At 40.7% G+C, this 21,821-nt stretch overlaps 1 protein-coding gene across 5 annotated transcripts in view; it reads left to right on the plus strand.

Annotated features, from left to right (window-relative positions):
* ZNF804A (zinc finger protein 804A) overlaps positions 1–21,821 on the plus strand; it is a 235,289-nt gene that overhangs the window by 168,414 nt on the left and 45,054 nt on the right. The window contains exon 2 of one of the 5 annotated variants that reach the window (XM_073306101.2): positions 4,728–4,769. The exons of the other annotated variants lie outside the window; for them this stretch is intronic. Coding sequence (XP_073162202.1) covers positions 4,761–4,769 — 9 coding nt within the window. The 5' untranslated portion in view covers positions 4,728–4,760. The remainder of the gene's footprint in view (positions 1–4,727; positions 4,770–21,821) is intronic. 5 annotated transcript variants of the gene reach the window in all.

Below are 21,821 nucleotides of genomic sequence, written 5' to 3' on the forward strand. Positions count from 1 at the left end.
ATAAGCAGTGGTGTGCTGGAATCTGATCTTTCTGTTATGATACCTCACTGCTTTTTAATCCCTGTAACCTCAAAATGACAGAGGCAACATATCAGAAATAGGAATTTTGCTTTGAATTTGACAATATTTTTTTCTGTTACCTTTGCTGTACAAAATTAAAAACAAAACAACCTCACAGTATATTTAGGGGTGATAAAACAAACCTCCATAAAATGTATTGTAATGAATCTACTGAGCACGAATAGGGCATTGCAATAAATCTGCTGACCGTGAATTTGCTTCTATTCTTCTGGGTCCTGACTGGAGGATGATAGTAGGGTGACCCGATGTCCCGATTTTATAGGGACAGTACTGATATTCAGGGCTTTTTCTTATATAGGCGCCTATTGCCCCTCACCCCCATCCTGATCTTTCACATTTGCTATCTGGTCACCCTAGATGACAGACATGGACAAAGATCCTATGTCAATGGAGAGGGAAATTTGAGATCTAGAGGGACAGTGACAAAGGCAGCTGTACCTGATGATGGCTGCTCCAGGTGATGGGGCTGGGTCTCTGGGGCAGTGTACAGTTGAGTTAATCTTGGATTAAGAATAATGGGATTTATGTACATTGTATAGATAAGAACATGTATGTAGTGTAAATAAACATACCAGACTAGTTTCCATAGCATAAATGTCTAACAATGGAAACTGACCTGCTGCAAAGCCCTAAAATCAACCACTTCTTGTCCGAAGACTAACAATATTTTATATTACTTTTTCCATGTCTGTCTATTCAAGATATGTCACATTACTGTCATAGGATCAGTCGAAGACATAGGCAGCAAATTGTCTTGAGAGTGTTATCACTGCCACAAAATACTAACTAGCTATTACTCACAACACCTTGGAACACTTGGCTTTTAAAATGTTGTCCTGTATTATATCAGCATACTGGAACTGGGCCCTGTTCAAAGTGAAAACTTAAAAGCTTCAGAAGACTCCCAAGATCTCTTCCACATACAAAAACAAATCCAAGGCTGTAGACACAAGATAGCAGACCAGAGTTTGGCGACCCCATAAAGGTAGGGTTCCATTTGGCCACCTTTTTTATAAAGTGAGGATGTTGAACTTCTTTCACTTCACTTTTATATCTTGCTCCTCCTGGTTCTATTACATACATCCTGCTTTACCTTCACCCTGTGGAGATCCAGGTCTCCTATAACTCGGTGAGGGAGCAGGCTGGAGGCAGAGCCCAGGGATGGCTATTGTCTGCAGCATCATTCTCTTAAAGACACAGACAGTCCCAATTCATTTGAATTCTGACTTATTCATCATTAGCTTTTGCTGGGCCACTACTGAACTCTGAAATCTGCTTAAAAAGGAGGAGTGGAATCTGAAGACACAGAGGATATGACAAGAGTTGGGCTGCTGTTGAAGACTCTGTGGGCCATGAAGCAGATCAGTGGCACATAGCTTCTGCACTGATAGCTTTTGGCCCGGTAGGTTCTCTAAGAAATGAGAATTTCAGTGCCAAAGTCCCTGCCCCTTCTGCAGCAGGTGGGGAAAAACCCTATATCCCAGTGGAATTATCAGGCAGAAACCACACAAATGGAGCGGAAACACCAATTTTTCCATTCTCCTACATGGAAATAACATAACTCCTGTCTCTTGGTAGATTTGGCTTACAGAAATCAGGGATGGAAAATATCTTTGGCATCATCCCGTCCCGTCCATTTCCTGCCAAGGCAAAATACTTCTCTGCAGCTTATTCTGGTGCACTTCATCTCCTCTAGTTTTAAATTACTTAAGTGATGGGGCTTCCACTACTTCCCTTGAGTTCCTGCAATCAAACAAGCAGAAAACTAGTTTTCAGATAGGGAGCAAATTTATATTGCTCCTTTCAGTTTCCTAATCACATTACAGCACAGAGATATTTCTCATTTCTGTGTCTCCTGATGTGCAAGCAATCTTGACTCTCTTGAATGTTAATTAAACATGGACTGGGATTTAAAAGCTTTTATTTAAATTGAACCATAGGTAGCTCTCTCTCACTGTTGAAAATCACTTTGGCAGTTTTTCCTATATATTTTTTCCACAGAAGGAGCTGTTTTTCTTTATTGCTCATGGTAATGTTAAATTCAAATGACAGCCACTATATATATATATATATATATATATATATGGCAGCACAGCATGGGGAGGAGGTGACCAGCCCTCTGTGGAGAAAGAAGTGGTTCCGGACTATTTTGAAAAGCTGGACGAGCACAAGTCCATGGGGCCAGATACGCTGCATCTGAGAGTGCTAAAGGAGTTGGTGGATGTGATTGCAGAGCCATTGGCCATTATCTTTGAAAACTCATGGAGATCGGGGGAGGTCCCAGACGACTGGAAAAAGGCTAATGTAGTGCCCATCTTTAAAAAGGGAAGAAGGAGGACCGGGGAACTACAGGCCAGTCAGCCTCACCTCAGTCCCTGGAAAAATCATGGAGCAGGTCCTCAAGGAATCAATTCTGAAGCACTTAGAGGAGAGGAAAGTGATCAGGAACAGTCAGTATGGAATCACCAAGGGCAAGTCATGCCTGACTAACCTAATTGCCTTCTATGATGAGATAACTGGCTCTGTGGATGAGGGGAAAGCAGTGGATGTGTTATTCCTTGACTTTAGCAAAGCTTTTGATACATTCTCCCACAGTATTCTGCCAGCAAGTTAAAGAAGTATGGGCTAGATGAATGGACTATAAGGTGGATAGAAAGCTGGCTCGATCGTTGGGCTCAACGGGTAGTGATTCATGGCTCCATGTCTAGTTGGCAGCCGGTATTAAGCGGAGTGCCCCAAGGGTCGGTCCTGGGGCGGGTTTTGTTCAATATCTTCATTGATGATCTGGAGGATGGCGTGGATTGCACCCTCAGCAAGTTTGCAGATGACACTAAACTGGGAGGAGTGGTGGATACGCTGGAGGGTAAGGATAGGATACAGAGGGCGCTAGACAAATTAGAGGATTGGGCCAAAAGAAATCTGATGAGGTTCAACAAAGACAAGTGCAGAGTCCTGCACTTAGGATGGAAAAATCCCATTCACCGCTACAGACTAGGGACCAAATGGCTAGGCAGCAGTTTTGCAGAAAAGGACCTAGGGGTTACAGTGGACGAGAAGCTGGATATGAGTCAACCTACCTGAAAGGGGGTTCCAAAGAGGATGGATCTAGACTGTTGTCAGTGGTAGTAGATGACAGAACAAGGGGTAATGGTCTCAAGTTGCAGTGGGGGAGGTTTAGGTTGGATATTAGGAAAAACTTTTTCACTAGGAGGGTGGTGAAGCACTGGAATGCCAGGTTTCAGAGTAGCAGCCATGTTAGTCTGTATCCACAAAAAGAAAAGGAGTACTTGGGGCACCTTAGAGCCTAACAAATTTATTTGAGCATAAGCTTTCGTGAGCTACAGCTAACTTCATCGGATTCATGCAGTGGAAAATACAGTAGGGGGATTTTATGTACACAGAGAACATGAAACAATGGATGTTACCATACACACTGTAATGAGCGTGATCAGGAAAGGTGAGCTATTACCAGCAGGAGAGAAAAAAAACCTTTTGTAGTGATAATCAAGGTGGGCCATTTCCAGCAGTTGACCAGAATGTGTGAGGAACAGTAGTGGGGACAAATAAACATGGGGAAATAGTTTTACTTTGTGTAATGACCCATCCACTCCCAGTCTTTATTCAAGCCTAATTTAATGGTGTCCGGTTTGCAAATTAATTCCAATTCAGCAGTCTCTCATTGGAGTCTGTTTTTGAAGTTTCTTTGTTGTAATATTGTGACTTTTAGGTCTGTAATCGAGTGACCAGAGAGTTTGAAGTGTTCTCCGACTGGTTTTTAAATGTTATAATTCTTGACGTCTGATTTGTGTCCATTTATTCTTTTATGTAGAGACTGTCCGGTTTGGCCAATGTACATGGCAAAGGGGCATTGCTGGCACATATCACATCGGTAGATGTGCAGGTGAACAAGCCTCTGATAGTGTGGCTGATGTGATTAGGCCCTATGATGGCGTCCCCTGAATAGTTATGTGGACACAGTTGGCAATGGGCTTTGTTGCCCTGGAATGGGTTATCTAGGGAGGTGCTGGAATCTCCTTCCTTTGAGGTTTTTAAGGTCAGGCTTGACAAAGCCCTGGCTGGGATGATTTAGTTGGGGATTGGTCCTGCTTTGAGCAGGGGGTTGGACTAGATGACCTCCTGAGGTCCCTTCCAACCCTGATATTCTGTGATTCTATTTTATATATATATATATATATATATATATTATGATTTATAAGTCTTTATGATTTTTAAATGTAGCTTTTGATGTATTAACATCAGTAGTTACAATTATAAGGAGTATTATCAAGTTTGAGCATGTTCATTATGTACTTCCACCACACAATGTCTGATTTGTAGTGTTTGAAAGGGATAAAGAAAAGGAGGACTTGTGGCACCTTAGAGACTAACCAATTTATTTGAGCTTAGGCTTTCGTGAGCTACAGCTCACTTCATCGGATGCATTCGATGCTTATGAAAGCTTATGCTCAAATAAATTGGTTAGTCTTTAAGGTGCCACAAGTCCTCATTTTCTTTTTGTGAATACAGACTAACACGGCTGCTACTCTGAAACCTGAAAGGGACAGAAATGTTTCAGTAGAACTCTGTTATTTCTTCCTTCCACTCCATTTAAAAAAATGCTGACATTGCTGTTCCCGGGAGAAAAGCAAGATTGCCGAACGACAGCACAGCACTGAACCATGACGAAGGTGAGGCACAGAAATCAAGATCACCACTCTGCTAAAATGTAAGGATGTGACCAGAGCATAAAGGCAGAAAGAGAATGCCAAGTATGAGTTTATTTTAGAGATACTGGGCTAACAGACATGGCTTTTTTTGGAAATTGGCCTTGCCTCCCTGGTGCATAGGAGTTGCTCTATAAATAAAATTAAAGTCTAAATTATGTCTTTTGAAAGACAAGGTAATGCAGCAGGTTGCACTTTTAATGCTCTATAGGACATAATGCTTCCTGGGTGCAGAAGGAAATACACTTCTTACATTTAAAATAAATGATACAGGCAGTGCTCTCTACAGTACTACTGCTCTGCGCTAATCTGCCCCTGTGCAGGGGTGGAGACATAGTAACACCAGCGTCCTGACATGCCCCCTCTGAAGTGCTGCTGAAATCTAAGTGCAAATCTGAGACCTGGAGTGCTGCAGGGGGGAGAGGGAAGGGGTCCAATGGATTTACACCAGGATTGAATTTGGTCTGTTATTTTTGCAAATCACATGAAAAAGAAAGGAAATATCATTACATTTAGCAATTGACTATTCTGCTTTACAGCCAAAATTCTAAATTGTATCAACTCTAAAAGGACTGTGAAAAGTGATGGTAATATTTTCCCTCTTTGTAATTATTAGCATCCACCCATAGAATGGACTAATATTGATTGATCAATCTAGATACACAACATTTATTTCAGGTCTTCTTTATATATCACACAGGCAAGAAAGCACAAAACCAATTATAAAAAAAATGTTTTGTTCTGCTGGTTCTCCTTTAATAACATGCCGGCATTGAACATTTGTAAATGACTGATGTTGCACTGCTTTATTAGAAATACTTGTAAAATGAAAGAAGAAAAGGAATACTTGTGGCACCTTAGAGACTAACAAATTTATTAGTATCTAAGGTGCCACAAGTACTCCTTTTCTTTTTGCAGATACAGACTAACACAGCTGCTACTCTGAAACTTGTAAAATAAAGTAAATCAATTTGTATTAGTTATTAACATACTTTATTTTCCGGTTTCAGAGTAGCAGCCGTGTTAGTCTGTATTCACAAATAGAAAAGGAGTACTTGTGGCACCTTAGAGACTAACAATTAGGGGGAGAACTCATGCAATGTTTTCTGAAATGGCAAGAGTTGTAATTTAGTTTCCTTTTAGTACTCATATTACTCATAAGGTACATGCCAAGCAATGATTTGCTATTTGGTAGGAGCTGTCCCAGGAAATTTAGACTCCTTAAATTCAGGACTTCAATTTGTCAGTTTATGTTGGGATATTATTGAGTAAAGTATAATACTACACATGCAATTTTCTTGCAAATTCTAGCCACTTTTATTTTCTCATTACCAAAGAAGCCATAAAAATGCATTTTTTAGTAATTATAAATTACTGGAAAGATATTGTATATCATTTCTTATCAATTTCCTAGCCAATGAAGGTTTGTTCTTGTCTAATATATACTGTTTTCCTAACTGGATTATTGGCTGTAATGAGGTGTGTTTAGAATAAACATGGACATACTGGAAAAGTATATAGAATATTTAGTTCTGTTGGAATCAAGGTGAATGCAAATAGAATATTAAACCTGTATACCAATGTTTCCACTTTCACTCAGCAGCCTGTAATTTTCTGAAGAGGTAGAAATAGTCTGTTTACTTACAAATCTTCTTTAATATGAAAGTTTCAACCTCATACTTCTACCCTGGCTATTAGCATTTCCTGTCTTACTTACAGCAATCTTTTCTTTGCAGCCCTTCCTGACATTCACATGTCTCGGGGCCATTCAAATCACTTCTGCTATCATATTTTACTTCCATAACTATAATCATGCCAGTCCCCACACCCTTTGTCACAGTATCAAATACAAGTTATTGACCTTACCTTCAAAGCCTTTCATAACTTAGCCCTTCCTGAATTGTTTACTCATATTTTATTGTCTCTCTGATTCCTCTCTGCCAATAATGCAATATTTTATTACCCAATTGTCAATTTCTCCCATGATCACCACTGTGCTTTCTTCCATGGTGCACATTTGACAAGCAGTCTCCCTAAACTAATCTGTAAAGCAGAAACCCTTCAAATGCTTCCTCCAAATTCACTTCTACTGTATCACATAGGGTAAACTGACAACGAATAATAGTTAGGTATAGAACAGCTAAGATAATTAATGTCTCCTGTTTGTTTATATATATTTTTTAAAAAGAGAGAACCTGAATCTAACTGTGCCAGCATGCCTTCTGCTCACTGTTACCCTTCTCTTTCCTCTGCTTGTGTGTTATACCACCTTGCTGCATCTTGTCATAAATTAGATCTGACTGAGTCCTCTGGGCATTATTGTAATACAAATAATAAATAATAAATACTATTAATTCAAATTCATTAATGATTAATGCAGCTACTTTTAAATGCCCAGCTGCTCTGGTATAGCTTCATCTTGTCATCATGATATGCTAACACTACCAAACATTAACATTAAAAGCAGATATTATAAACTTAGCCAACCTTCCTCTTCCAACTGCTGAAAATCTTATAACCTTTCTATGACATGAAATGAAGAGAAGACTTTCTTCTTAGATGCAGATTTTTCCCTACTTCCCTTTTGTTTGTTGCTATTATCATTAACTATTTGTATTGCAGTAGCACCCAGAGGTCCCAGTCTAGATCAGTGACTCCTTATGCTATGTTGCATACAAACACATGGGTAGATACGGTGCCTGCTCCCAAATTGCTTAAAATTAAAGTTAAGGACAGGCAAAATGTCACAGGCAAAAGGAGGGAAGGATCAGATGGGGCTTGTCTATACTGCCGCTTAAGTTGATGCAAGTTACGTTGCTCAGGGATATGAATAGGGTGACCAGATGTCCCGTTTTTAAAGGACAGTCCCATTTTCTGGGACTTTTTCTTATGTAGGCACCTATTACCCCCCACCCCCATCCCATTTTTTCACAGTTGCTATCAGGTAACTCTAGATATGAACAAACCTCCCCCCACAGATGACATAACTTACATCGACTTAATGTGGTATATACACCATGCTATGTCGATGGGAAATGCTCTTCCACTGACGCAGCCAGATTAATTACATAGATGGGAGAGCGTGCTCCCGTTGATTTTAGTGCATCTTCACCACATGCGCTAAACTGACATCACTGCATCAATTGCAGCAGCGCTGATTTAGCACAGTACTAAAGACAAGCCATAGCAAATGGTAAATGTTTGCTTTGTCTATACAGTGTGTAACACATACAAAAACTACATTACAAGCATCATTAAGATTGGAAAGTCAAGCACTCGAAATTTAGGTTTCCTGTGCTACCTTGTGCATATGCATTATGCTACAGCCTTTAATTACATAATCACATACTATTTTTTCTACAGTGCGCAGGATGGCCAGTGTTCACTTAATGAGCAGCTAGTCAGTATTTTGTTTTCAGTGTGTACCCCATGCCTTGTTTACTACCGACTGCTCAACCCCTGCTCTGAAGTCAGAATTATTAAGTTCCTCCTGGACTTTTCTGAGGTGTTGAGTGCTTCGCAAATATTCATGTATTTTCACGCCACCCAAATAAGGAACTGAGAGCATAAGGTCAAAAGTATATGCTAATTGTGGGTGCCCAATTTGGGAAACCTGAGACTTGATTTTTCAGGGTAGTCAGCATTACATAACACTTTATATGGTCAAAGCATAGTTCACATTGACTTCAGTTGCAACTGAGGGTGGTCAGCACTTTTGCAGAGCAGACCACAGGGTTTCAAGTGTGTCACCCAGAAGAGTCGGTATACACAATTAGTGACCACCTATGAAAAGTTTGGTTTACCTGACTTGACTAGCATCACACAGGAACTCTGTGCCAAAGGCAGGAAGAGAATGCAGTTCCCCCGGGCAGCACTTAAGTGACTCTACCATGACATCATCCTTCCTCCTTCTCGTGAAAGCCTCTACCTCATTAACTGCACAGTGTGGTCTAGTAGATTGGGTGTCAGCTAACCTGCATCCTAGTCCTGCTTTGTGATCTGGTGCCAGTTACTTCACCTTTCTGTGCCTAGGACATCCCTTCCAACTTCTGCAACAAATGAAGCAGGGGTCCTACTGTCAACAGTCTCTCTCATTACCCAGTCCTCCAGAGCAGGTTCATCCTGTACATTTCATGAGAGTGTGATTTCCTAGATTTTAAAATAATTAAAAGAAATTCCCATCATGTGGGATCATGTTGACACCCACATACATCATCAGCAGGGTTGGAACCTTTGGATCCACTGCATGGATCTCCACCTCGTGAGCTAATAGAGTACCATGTTACCCTCTGTGTGGGCCAGCACTAGAAGGGAATAGAACACTTTGCCAGTGGGGTTCACATAGGTGGGGTGACAGCAGAGGAATGGTGAGATTCAAGTTCCATACTTCAGTTCCATACTATACTCTGAAAGGAGGTGTTACAGTGCGCACAGAATCTTCTGCCCATTCCCCCCAAGTATGACCCTCTTGTGCCCCATCCCCTCCAATCTGTTGCCATCCATGTCCTGTCTCTTTCTCACCCCTGGCTCCTTGTGCCAATCTTCTCACCCTCAGCAGTCACAGTCTCCACTTCTCAGGCTCCTCCTCCCAGGCTCCTTGCCCCAAGTCCTCTCTCCCCTTCTGCACTCCCAGTCTGTTTCCTTTCCCACTGCCAGTCTTCTTGCCTGGCCATTCCCAGTTCTCCCAATCTCTTGATCCTTGTTCCGAAAGTCTAAACTCCACCCCCTCCTGGTTCCTCATCTGATCTGTCTCTCTCCTCCTGCTCCCAGACCCCAATTTCCCTCCCTAGGCTTCTCATCCAGACTCTCAGTGTCACCCCCTCAGAGGGCTGTCTCTTTGCTCGGGCTGTCCCAGTTCTCCCCTCACACCCTGGCTTCTTGTCAGATCTGTCTTCCCTCCCCCTTCACTTCATTCCCTCACCCCACTGGTTCTCATTCCCAGTGTCTCTCAGGTTCCCAGCCTTCCTCCCTCCCCTCCCCCTTCTCCCTCCGCAGTGCAACTCCCCGTCCCAGTTTTCCTTGCCTTCCTGTCAGCCTCTGGGCCCAGTCTCCCTCAGCCCAGTCTATTCCCCCAAGATCGCTGGAGGTCAGGTTCTTGTCCCCTCTGCATTTGAATCAGGAACCTTCATCCTTCACACTTCCTGAGCCCAGAAAAAACAGGCTCTCTGCTCCCAGTTCAGGTGATTGGACCTGACACAGCCCAGAGAAACCCAGAGCTGCAATTGCAGGGAAGTCCTGCTTGTCCACAGGCTGAAGAAGGCTCAGTACAGACAGAATTTTCAGTGAATTTAGCTGCTCAAATCTAAGAAATCTCTATTGAGCATGTGCAAATTGCCATTTTTCAAAGGATTATAACATGGGCAAATTTGGCAACAAGGCAACCACACATCCAAATTTCAGACCTGGTCCAAAACACAAGGGCATTAGAACTTTTCAAAGGAAAGATCACCAAAATGGTTTATTATGGGCACAACGATGCAGTTTTCCACCCTCGCCTCATTCTCAGAAATTACTGATTCGGTTTTGCTGAAATTTTCTAAAACAATTCAGCCTGAGGTAGACACCCAGCATGTAAAATCTCAGTCAAAGAGTTGAAGTTTAGCAAAGTTATAAGCTACTGAAAGCAAGATCTTATAAAGAGACGTGTCAGGCAACCAATAATAGGTAGTGGTACCAAACCCTCTGATAATAACATGATGGTTCCAAATATTTTTTACTTTTAGTAACAGGCAGCAATTACAATTTGATTGGCATTACTCTGAAAATTCTAATTATCTGACACATTTACATCCACAGCTCTGTTGCTAAGGAATTTGCTTTTAAAGTAGCCACTTCTTATTATGAAGTACCCTTTGCTTTGGTTCTGCATAACTAGACAGCTAACAGCAGAAGAAAGATGAATCTGCTGACAAACCTGACCCAATTAACAAGAAAGTAAGCAAGGCAAAGTCATGTCAAATTATCTTCCATAAGAAAGAGATGGCAAGAAGGGAAGAGCCAAAGAGTGGCCAAACAGAAAAAGAAAAGGACCAGTGTTGAATGAAATAGAATGTTCAGGTTTCGAGAAGAACACCATAAATAATAGCATGAGAAAAGTATAAGAACTCTTGTAAAACTCTTAGGAAAGGGCTACTTTGAATACAGTAAGGCTATGTCTACATTGCCAGCTTGGGATGTGATCATGTAGATCAGGGGTTCTCCACCTTTTCTTTTTGAGCCTCCCACCCCACACCCCAACATGATATACAAACTCCATGGCCCACCAGTGCCACAACAGCTGGTTTTCTGTATATAAAAGCCAGGACCAGTGTTAGGGAGTAGCAAGCAGGACAATTGCCCAGGGTCCCGCACCGTGAGTCGCTCAGTCTTTGGCTTCAGCCCCAGGTGGCAGGGCTTTGGCTTTCTGCCCTGGGCTCCAGCGAGTCTAACCCCCGCCCTTCTTGGTGGACACTCTGAAACCTGTTTTCGACCCTCCAGGAGGCTCCAGACCTCCACCAGTTTCAGGCAGGTTTGTACTCAGTACAGCTCAGCCATGCCCCTGTGCTGCTACAAGTGCTACCATGGCTCCACAACTACATATAGATGTGCTCGCTCGATGAGCCCCTGTATGAGTATGTATACATGAGCTGTAGAATCAAACACTCCTAGCATCTAGTGTAGCCATAGCTTAGAGTAACGTGGGATCAACTACTGCTCACAAAGGAACTGCAGTGGGCTTTCATGTGACTATCAAAAGTTCAGTTTCCTTCGAAGGTTTGGGCTCTTCAGAGGGGCCTATTGACTTAAATCTAATGATCACGTGAAGAAGTGAGAGTTAGCAGGATTTGGACCTTGGGATAAAACTCACCCATGTGCAGAGGCCAGTACAAAAATAGGGCTTCAGCTGAACTTAGATGGTGCATACACCATTTGCTGATCCACTGCACAGCCGTGAACTTCATTGTTGGTGAAGAATTAAATCGGTATTCTGTGATATTGTTCTGTGTGTGTCTGTCTATCTTCGGGGAAAAAAGTGTACACTGGCAATAGTGCAAAATTAAAATAATGGTTGCCTGTGGGTTATTGTCAGAAGGCCGCACAAATATTCTCGGTAGAGCAAACGGTGTGGTTCTGCTGAGGAAAACATTTTCTTGCACGTTTATAACTGCTATCATTGACAATAAAATTACTTGAAATATGAAATAATGATAGTGTGCGCCCTAATATGCCAGAGACTTTCAGAGGTTTTGGCCTTTAGTACATTTTAATGGGTGCTTTAGAAATAACTATACAGAAACTGACACTTCCATTTATTAATCTGTAATTGTCCAAAAACAAATTCTGCTTTTTTCCGTCCCAATAGATTATGTTAATTATGCTGGCTTTTCTCCTGTCTTGACACCTTGGCAGCTCTTTTCAGCTTTTAAAAGTTGTGCATTTGTGACTGTCGTACTTTGACTGGTTGTTCTTCCATAATGGCTTTGTCAGTTTAATTCTTACATCAAAGGTTACAATTTTGTCCTCTGTCACAAGTATGTTTTCTATTAATAATGGTAGCTCAATACTCACTGTTGCAGAGAGAGAGCAAAAATTAAATAATGTGTTTCAGTTTCCAAGCATAAGCATAAGGCTCTTATTTATTAAGACCTGCGTATTTGCCGTTCATTAAAGAACTGGGACTCTACAGTAAAGCTATTAGCTGTACCACCCTGTGTTCTGCTCTCATCAGCTCTCACCAGCTGAGCAGGGTTGGGGCAGCTCAGAACTCTGATAAGAGACATCCAATTAGCATCTGTTGTCTACAAGAAGAGCTGATTCTTCAATAGATGGCACTTTCCCCTCCATTGTGCTGCTGGAGTTGCTGTCTTTGCAGCATAAAACCAAGACCTTAACCGTTGTGCTAATTAAAGTTCTATACCACTTTTCTTAAGTACAAGGGTGTTAACTCTGGTGTATAGGCCAAATTCCAAGTCAGGTAATTAGATTCTGTTACATTAATCTCCCCTGCAGCTTCAACTAATTACAATGTTCTTCTTCACTTCCTGTTCTAAACAGTTGTATAGAACTGGTGTGCACTCTTAAACAGCTGCCATCTTCTACTCCAACAGTGGTTACATTTAATTGGTGAAAGGAGTGACCCTGATGTATCACTTATTTCCAGTACCTTCCACTGATTTCTGTAAGGGTAACCTAATGCCGAATAGGGAGAGATCTCTTTAAGATATGTTGAGAGGAGAACGGGGAGAGGAATGAGTTGTGTCTGGGTCATTGTTGGTAGGCAGATACGCAATTAGCATTCCATGCCCAGAAGTTTCTGGAACTAGATGTGGTCGTCTTGGACATGCTCAATAGGCTCCCTGTAGCTGAACTAATGGAATCCACTGAGGGCAAGTAGTTGGGACAGCTGCTTTACAAGAAAACATGTGACCTGTGTGGGTTAGGAGAAGCTCAGCCACAGGAGCAGAAGCAGGCTGGTTTCCCTCTGAAGCATTTTTCAGATTAGTGATATTGTTAACTTTCCAGCAGAGTGGCCCTGGCAGTTCTAGCTACAGAAATGAGAAATTGGGAGGGAAAACTAATTTCTTTCATTTTAATCGTATACCTTGAATGTTATTTGATTTTGGTCAAATTGCCTTAACCTGTAGTGGTTATCAACTGTTATTTAAATGTGATGATGGAGAAAAAGTCATCTATATTTTCTTAGTTTTGTATTTTTCTTGTAACAGGGTTAGTAATTTATATACTTAATACTGATTGGTTAGTTAATTTATTAACTGACTAGCTAACTGAACTATTCCAGCAGAGGAGGGAACTGAGTCTAGCTGGGTTTCAGTTGGAGATTTCCACAAGCAAGAAGAAGGAAGATATTGCAGAGCTTTTGACTCAGCAGACTGTGTAGAACTGATGAACAAAGACTCTAACTGAGACCCAGGGGAACTCAACCTAAGCTTTTGGAACTCAGAGTTACTTTTCACTGTGTTTCTGTAGGGACTAACTTGTTTAGGGACTATTTTTTTCTTTTCTTTATATTTATGTATAACTGTATATGGATTATGAAATACCCTTGCTATGTAGTAGAAATTAAGCTATTACTATGTTTTTGTATCATTATAAGGTTTTATAAAGTTTGTACTTCAGAATTAAGTTCATTCTTTGGGGTTTTTTTTACTTGATTTTGGGGAGGTTTACCCTCTGCAATCCTTGCTGAAAACCCTCAGTGACTGAAATCTGGGTCTCCATGTGCTTTTCCCTAGGAGATGTGTTGCACTAGGAGAGAAGTGGTGAAGCAAATGCTATATCACCCAAAAGTTACATAAAATTCTTTGATGTGTGTAAGTGCAAAGTTTTATTTTTGCACTAAAAAGCAGTATTATTTTCACTGTCATACAAAATCACTTATGCCTGGATTGTGGTTATGTCTAAGACTGAATTGTGTGAAAATAAATTTGCACTAATCAGCCTTAGATAAGTAGAATGCAAAATAATGGATTGTCTTAATTTCATGTTTTACAATGTTAAAAACCAATCTAGCAGCAGAATATTTAGGACAGCTTACAGTGGGTTCGTAAAGTGGTTCTTTTTCTGGAGGCTGTGATCTTCTGCTTCAGAATCTAACCTTTCATTTAAAAAAAAATCTTTAGCAGATATAATGGCAAAGATAACCTTAAAATGTAACACAAGTGTATCCAATTCAGTTCTTTCTTCCTGAGTCCGCAGTGAGTTTGAAACAACATCCATTAGAGACATCTGAATTACCTCTCCATTTCAAGGGGTTGATACTTCTGAAATATAAGAGCAGAAGTTTGTGTCAATATTATTGACTATTTCATGCTGATAAAAGCATGTAAGAATGTGGAGGGATGAACATAAAAATCTACCGTGACTTGTTTTCGTGTTTCAAGAAGGTGGAGGTTGCTTTGTAGATGGAATTTAGGACAGTAATGCTATTTTTTCCAGTATGGTCCCTGGTGTATAATACAAAACAATGTGGTTGTGTGAATAACTGTCCCTATCTGTGCTGCAGAAATGACAGACCCAGAGACCTTGTGGGATGGTGGAGAGAGGACCACACAATGGTTAAGGAAGCCAAAGAAAATGCAGGCAGCAGGGGGGAGGCTTTTGGAGAAGGTGCCTGACCTTCTCTTTTCTTTTTCTGACCAACTTTGAGAGCACTTCTAGACAGGTGCTTTCTTCAACTGCTACCTTCCTATGGTGGGCAGAAGAGAGACTCCCTCCTGCATGCCTTGAGAGTTCCACTATAAGATAGTAGGGGCACCTGCCGTGACTGCCCCTGCTGTGCACCTTGGAAGTTCTGCAGATTGGAATGTCCCTGCCCTGCAGTATTCCAAAATGTCTGCTCAGTTTAGGAATTCTGAAGGACAAGTGTATATAGCCCTTCCCCCTGCCCATTTTTAACTCCAGCAGCTCCCTAGCCACAATCTACTTCCAGAAGATGCAGTAAGCCCCTCAGGGAGGGAAGGGAGCTAGAGCTAAATTGTAAAAGCTGTCTGGGGGTTAACTTAGCACTGCAGGCAAGGCTATTGTAGGCCATCTCTGAAAGGGAGGGAGTTGTGGCAGCAGGCGGCTGATGGTGTAGCGTTCTTGGCCATGATAGGCCTGGTCATATAATTCCCGTGGCCTTGTCATATAATTTAGATCTACTGTATTGCACAGTACAAGGGGCTTTGAGTATTATATTCTTCTTGTACTATACAACTCAAGCCTCTTCTACAAATCAAAATGTTGCTAGTACTAAAAGAATGGCTGAAAACTCTTAATGTGCTTGAGCATGACGTTAAGACTGAGGTAGCTGAAGTCACTTCCCCTGCAATCACAGTCAGAGAGTCATTGTTAAAGATCAAAACATAGTTAAATTGTACAAATGCAGTATCAAGTTGTTTAAATGAATACAAACCTATATTATTTATACCATACTTTATTTATAGTAGCTTTTCTCACACCATGGTGTCTGGGTCCCCTGAGAAGCATTGGGCATTTATTTTCTGGTAGTCTATGGACTCCCCTTTGTTTCCAGCCATTAAATCAAAGTAATAGAAACTGAATACATTAAATATTTGCCTAATATTACTTTTCATGGAAGCAAGGGTTGCTACAGTGATGTCAATTAAGTGATTGTAGGATGGGAGAGGAGACTGTGAACAGGAGAGGAACCATCCAACCAACGTCTATTACCATGTGTCCTATACTGTGTAATTTGTTTATAGTGGAAGTAAAAATCGCAGTGCCATCACTGGTGCTAGACTGAGAGATCTGGATGCAAGTTGCAGATGTTCTCAATGTAGGACACCAGCTGGTATATTAAGAGTCAGCAGGAATCTCAAAGAATGTTATATATATTTAGTGATATTGCCACAGGCAGAAGATAGAGTTCAAATCATCATTGTGATGTGTTTCTGGGTAAGGAGACCTGATTTGTTCTGTAACATCTGGGTTTTTTTACGGAAGTATTAACTGTTCTAATGTGTCTGCTTGTTTAGGAACATCAATACTTTTATATCACTTAATCTGTCATCCAACACTGTCTCTGAAATGCCAAATTACATGGCTAAAATGTTCAGCAGCACAGCAAAAGGACGCATTTCTGAAGTTTACTCCACCTTTATCATCACATTTCTCTTTTGTCATTACAACTACTCTAGCTTTGCAGAACTATTTCTTCCTGTGAGTTGATTGACAGTGTTACCAGCTATGTAACACCTAGGCATTCCACAGAACAGATCATCCTCAAACTGCAAAGATTGTCTAACCAGAAAAGCTGACACTTCAACAGTTATTTAAAGGACATAAAACTGCTACGCACAATCTCACCTGAAATATTGCTCTTATGGAAAATGTTAGATGAAATCATAATTATGCAGCTTCTATTTTCGATAGTGAAAAATGCTGGGACTTGCAATACTTAACTGGGCAGAGTTATGAACAATAAACCTACCTCATATCTGTGTTACACATACTTAACTACATATAATGCATCAGGCATTGAATTTTAGTCAATAAGTCATTCAGTGCAGCAGGGGAACAGTGATGCATCTAAACCTAGATTTTTATATCAGCTTTCTTTCTTTTCAGCTATTAAATGGCACTTGAAATTGTTAAGCAAATGTTTGTATTTGCTAGACAAGCTAAAACAATAAAGTATTGGTAGCTTTCTCAAAAAGCACTGAAAATCAGAGGTAGAGGGCATTTTGAAAATAGTGAAGGAAGGCTGTTCTGCACATGTGCTGTTTTCTGAATGGTATAGGGTATGAGGTTTTTTAAAGTGAAGAGTACAAGTAGAGAAAGTAATTTTTCTTCAACTCTATTTTAGGCATTTGCCCAAAGCTGTCAATAACACCTTCAACTTTTAGGGTAGAAAAATAACAAATAAGTTCCCAGCCCTCTTCTCCCTATTTAGAATATTGGTACAGGATAGGATTCTATCCATTATAATACATTATTGAACAGCAAAGGACTGGAAGTCAGTACAGATTGGAAAGACCATAGAAAACACAACTTCCTGCAATTCAGTAGAACTAAGTACAGTAGGTTCTATAAGTTATTGCCCAGTGACACTACATCAAAAGATGGCTTTTAATTCAGCTACTTTAAGACACTCAATAACACCAGTGTCAACTGTTAGCGAAACATAGTATTTAAGCCCCTGATCCTTCACTATGTTGCATATCAGAGTACTAGTGTACAAATATAGAGCTCCATTAAAGTAAGTGGGACTCTGCATAAGTGCATGCATCTCCCTGCATGGAATCAAGTGGAGAATCACATCCTAAGCAGAATGTATCCTGGCTAAAGATTGAAACATAAAACTTGCTATATAAGTTATAATCATTGGAGCGTTTGTCTATAACTAAGTTTGAAAAGTTGATTGAATAATCAAGTTATGAATAATTCTCCCTTAGTTCAAGTGGTAGAGGCCTATGGCTTTGAGGCTGAAGATTGTGTGTTCAATCCCTGCTGACAACTGTGATGTCTGTATATTTATGCAGCTACTCTTAACTACATAAAGTTGAAATTTAAACATGAATGATCACCCACAAACTGGGAGCATGGACCTTCTCCCAAAGGTACAAAAAGCAGACTAAAAATCAATGTTATTTAATATTAGTGGTGAATTAACTCCATTTTACAGGTAAAGAATCTGAAGCATAGAGAGATTGTTAAACGCCCAAGGTCACAGATTAAGTCTGTGGCAGAACCAGCAAAGGAACATGGATGTCCTGACTCTCCATCCTCTATTATTATGCCCACTACAGTATGCTTTCACTTAGGGTATGTGTACACTGCACATTCCTTACAGTGTGTAAAGTACACACACTTCACACACCCCTGCCACAGATATAAATAGCAGTGCAGATGGTGAGGCACTGCTTAGGCAAGTAAAGACACACCCAAATCTTTAGGGTATGTACCCTACATGGCTCTCTGCATGCTCAAGCAGTGCCTCTCCCATCTACGCTGCTACTTATATCTGTGGCAGGGGTGTGTGAAGTGTGTGTACTTTACACACTGTAAGGAATGTTTAGCTGCCTCCCTGCTGCTGGAGTCTTTCCCTGCTGCCAGGAAATACTCTGGCAGTGGAGAAAGGCTCCGGAAGGGGGCAAGCAGCAGGGAGCTACAAACAGCAGTGTGTGCATGCAGCCTGCTTCTCACTGCAGCGTGTAGCTACACATAACCTACATGCCACCACCAGTGGTGTGCAGTGTGGACACAACCATAGTTACAGATGCCCTATCACAGTAACTACCTGCTACAGGTTGTGTGACACGCATTCACTGGTTTGTGCTGCCTACTTTTGTAGTAGATTTTTATGGGTTTTAGCTCTTTCTGTATGTTTCCTACAAAGGGGAACATATGGCTCTTTGTCACTGTATGTGTTTTGTACCATAAGTGGCATATCCTTCTAGGAGTACGGAGGGGGGGGGGTAGGGAGGAAACGGGGAATTTGTGGAACAATTGACACATTTCAAACAAGTCTTTCTTGTAGTACACATTTCTCTCTGTTAAGTCCAGAAACTTTCTGAACAGCCAGAGTGGAAGGATCACTATGCCCCATGCCGAGGAAAGAGTGCAATGAGTAAGAGTTATGATGAAAAAAAATGAAATGGTGAGAAATTTCAGCAAAGGACTACACACTTTTCCCTGCTTCCACAAACAGGGGGAGCTCAAGCCCAGGAACCTGGCCAGGAGCTGCAGAAGAAGAAAATTGTCACTTGTGTTGCATGCTCCCTCCTTTTGCCGAACCCTATGGATTCCCAATAGTAGTTCTGTGATGCTGGAATTCTGGAGATAGGGATGGGGCTAGAGGTGGTAGGTCTCTGATGGATTCTCCTCCCACCCCCACTTGCAGAGCACAACAATATAATTCACTGTACCCTCAAATATTAAGTGCACCAGAAGTCCTGGAGCAGCAGATGAATGATCCCCCAACACCCTGGACTTCTTCAGGAGTTGTATTCACAGACTACATCATGGGTGACTGTGTGAAGGCAGGGTGCCTCGGAACAGCTCTTTGAAATCTAAAGGTTTCCAAGTGATAGGGCAAGGGGAGAATAGAGGAACAACACACACCTACAATAGAGGAAACTTCATGAATTGGTTCTTGTGGAGTTTATACGGCGCCACATGAGAATAAACTGCATAATAACTAAATTGTTTTATTCTTTTCTCCCTTATGGATGTTTTCACCATAAGACTATCAAAAAATTGCATAGCTGAGAACGGAAGAGCGGGAGTGTCAAAGGAACACAGCTAATATGATTAAAGGATGAGCTGAAGAGCTCTTCTGCCAAATTATATGTCAACACTGGTAGCTGCTTCAGTTTAATAGTGTAAACCATGTGTGTGAGGAACCACATGCCTGTTCTGCAAAAATATATTAATGACAGAGTCCTGAGGTAAGGCTTGTTTAAGTGTCTGAAAATGCCAAGAGTTGCATTTGCACAGGGTGGTTGTTGGGAGATGGAATATTTTTGTGGTGTTTGAAAAGCTTGAACAAGGTTTTTGCTGTCATGGTTTGAAGACATTATTTCAGGGCTAGCTAATATTTTTCTTTGTTTCCATATGTGTCCTATAGAATAGTCGGGAGAAGGGCTTAAAGCACTTCTCCCCCCCACAAAGAAGTAACAATTTTGATTAATAAAATGGTGAGATATTTGTTGTTGTTCTTATTTTCTGCTTTACGGTGTAGTATTTTAACCATGGCTGTCTTCAGGCTATCGTGTTGAGTGTAGACATTTTAAATCCATCTTCTGTATGGTTGAATTACAGGGTAAGTCCACCTGGTTAATTTCAGCACTTATTTATGTGTCATGTGGATAGTTTTTTATGTGCTTCTCTGTCTATTTTCAAAGATTTGGACATATGAACAGCTTAGATTTAGGAGTATAATGTGCTAGACGTTGCTTTATGGGGTTTTTTTTAATGTGAATCTCACCTTTTTATTGGAGAAATTTGTATTTAGAACAGGAAATTAGTTTCTTATATAAGCAACATAGCTTTTGTGGGCAGGGAAATTACATTATGTACCTTAGAAACTGTCCTCTGCATTTAAGAATGAAATGAGGTTAGGGTGACCTTTTAATTGAATGAAGAACTCAATATTTTTTTCATAACATATCCTAGTGATCTGTAGTCAAGGGCACATTTACCCTGGGCTTACAGAGTCATATTCAGTCCTTAGTTCTTCTGGGGTGCATTAAAGAGGAAAGTCTGTCCTGATATATTCATTGACATTGCTACCACTCAGTCATAAAGCGAAAAACAAGTTCTGAATTAAAATATAGTTCTGGTTCATACAATTCATCTTATAAGATATGGTCTTAATTATTAGTCTTACTTTTTTCCATTTTTTTAAATCATAGGTGGTTTTTTTATATAATAATAGTTATGCAATGGATTATTTGGATTTGATTATTGAAGATAAAATATGGTAAAACAAAAGAAAATAACCAATATCTAATTTCCTTGGGAAATTCTTTAGTGAAGTATAGTAAACATAAAATAGCACTGTGTGAAGAATGTAGAAGTTATCTATTAATTTTAGAACATAAGAACATAAGAATGGACATGCTGGGTCAGACCTAAGGTCCATCTTGCCCAGTATCCTGTCTACTGACAGTGGCCAATGCCAGATGCCCCAGAGGGAGTGAACCTAACAGATAATGATCAAGTGGTCTCTTTCCTGCCATCCGTCTCCACCCTCTGACAAACAGAAGCTAGGGACACCATTCCCTACCCATCCTGGCTAATAGCCATTAATGGACTTAACCTCCATGAATTTATCCAGTTCCCTTTTAAACCCTGTTGTGATCCTAGCCTTCACTGATCACAGAGCCTCCTCAGGCAAGGAGTTCCACAGGTTGACTTTACTGAGGCCATAGTTAAATACAGGAAATTGCAATTTGTTTTGAAAAAGAGATGCACAGAAGCAACAACCACTATGTTTTTAAAGGGGCTTGGTCAAAATGCTGAGTATAAAGAACCTGTACTAGGACATGGAAAATGGAGAAAGAACCAAATTACTATGTATACAGTCAATTCACATTTGCAGACTAATGCTCATGGCAGCAAAATTTAGAAAGAGTTAATGACCCAGCGAGGTTAAATTAAAAAAATGTATTTAAAAATAAATACTAGAGGGAAAAATTTGGTCTGTTATAACTGGGGTCAGATATTAAATTAATTATTCTAAAATGTTTGTTAGTAAATCACTCCTTAAATCAGAACTATAAGGGAAAGTCGTATGGCCATCCTGACACCCTAGGGCTACTTTTGCTTTCATGCTGGTGAGCATTTACCCATATGAGAAACTCCAGCCTGTTTTACCTCCACAGTTCCTGACATGCTATGTAGATGTCAAAGACATGCACACACCCTCAGCCACACAGTGTAGGCAGGAGCATGTTAAACGAGTAGCAAAAAGGAGAGGGAAAAAGAGGGAATATCTGAACCCTCAGCACAAAACTGAGATGTTGAGAACAAAATTAATCAAGGAACCAAACATGAAAAGAAGAAATTCTT

Source organism: Lepidochelys kempii, chromosome 11 (assembly GCF_965140285.1).
Source record: "Lepidochelys kempii isolate rLepKem1 chromosome 11, rLepKem1.hap1, whole genome shotgun sequence".
In the NCBI taxonomy this organism is placed as follows: domain Eukaryota; kingdom Metazoa; phylum Chordata; order Testudines; family Cheloniidae; genus Lepidochelys; species Lepidochelys kempii.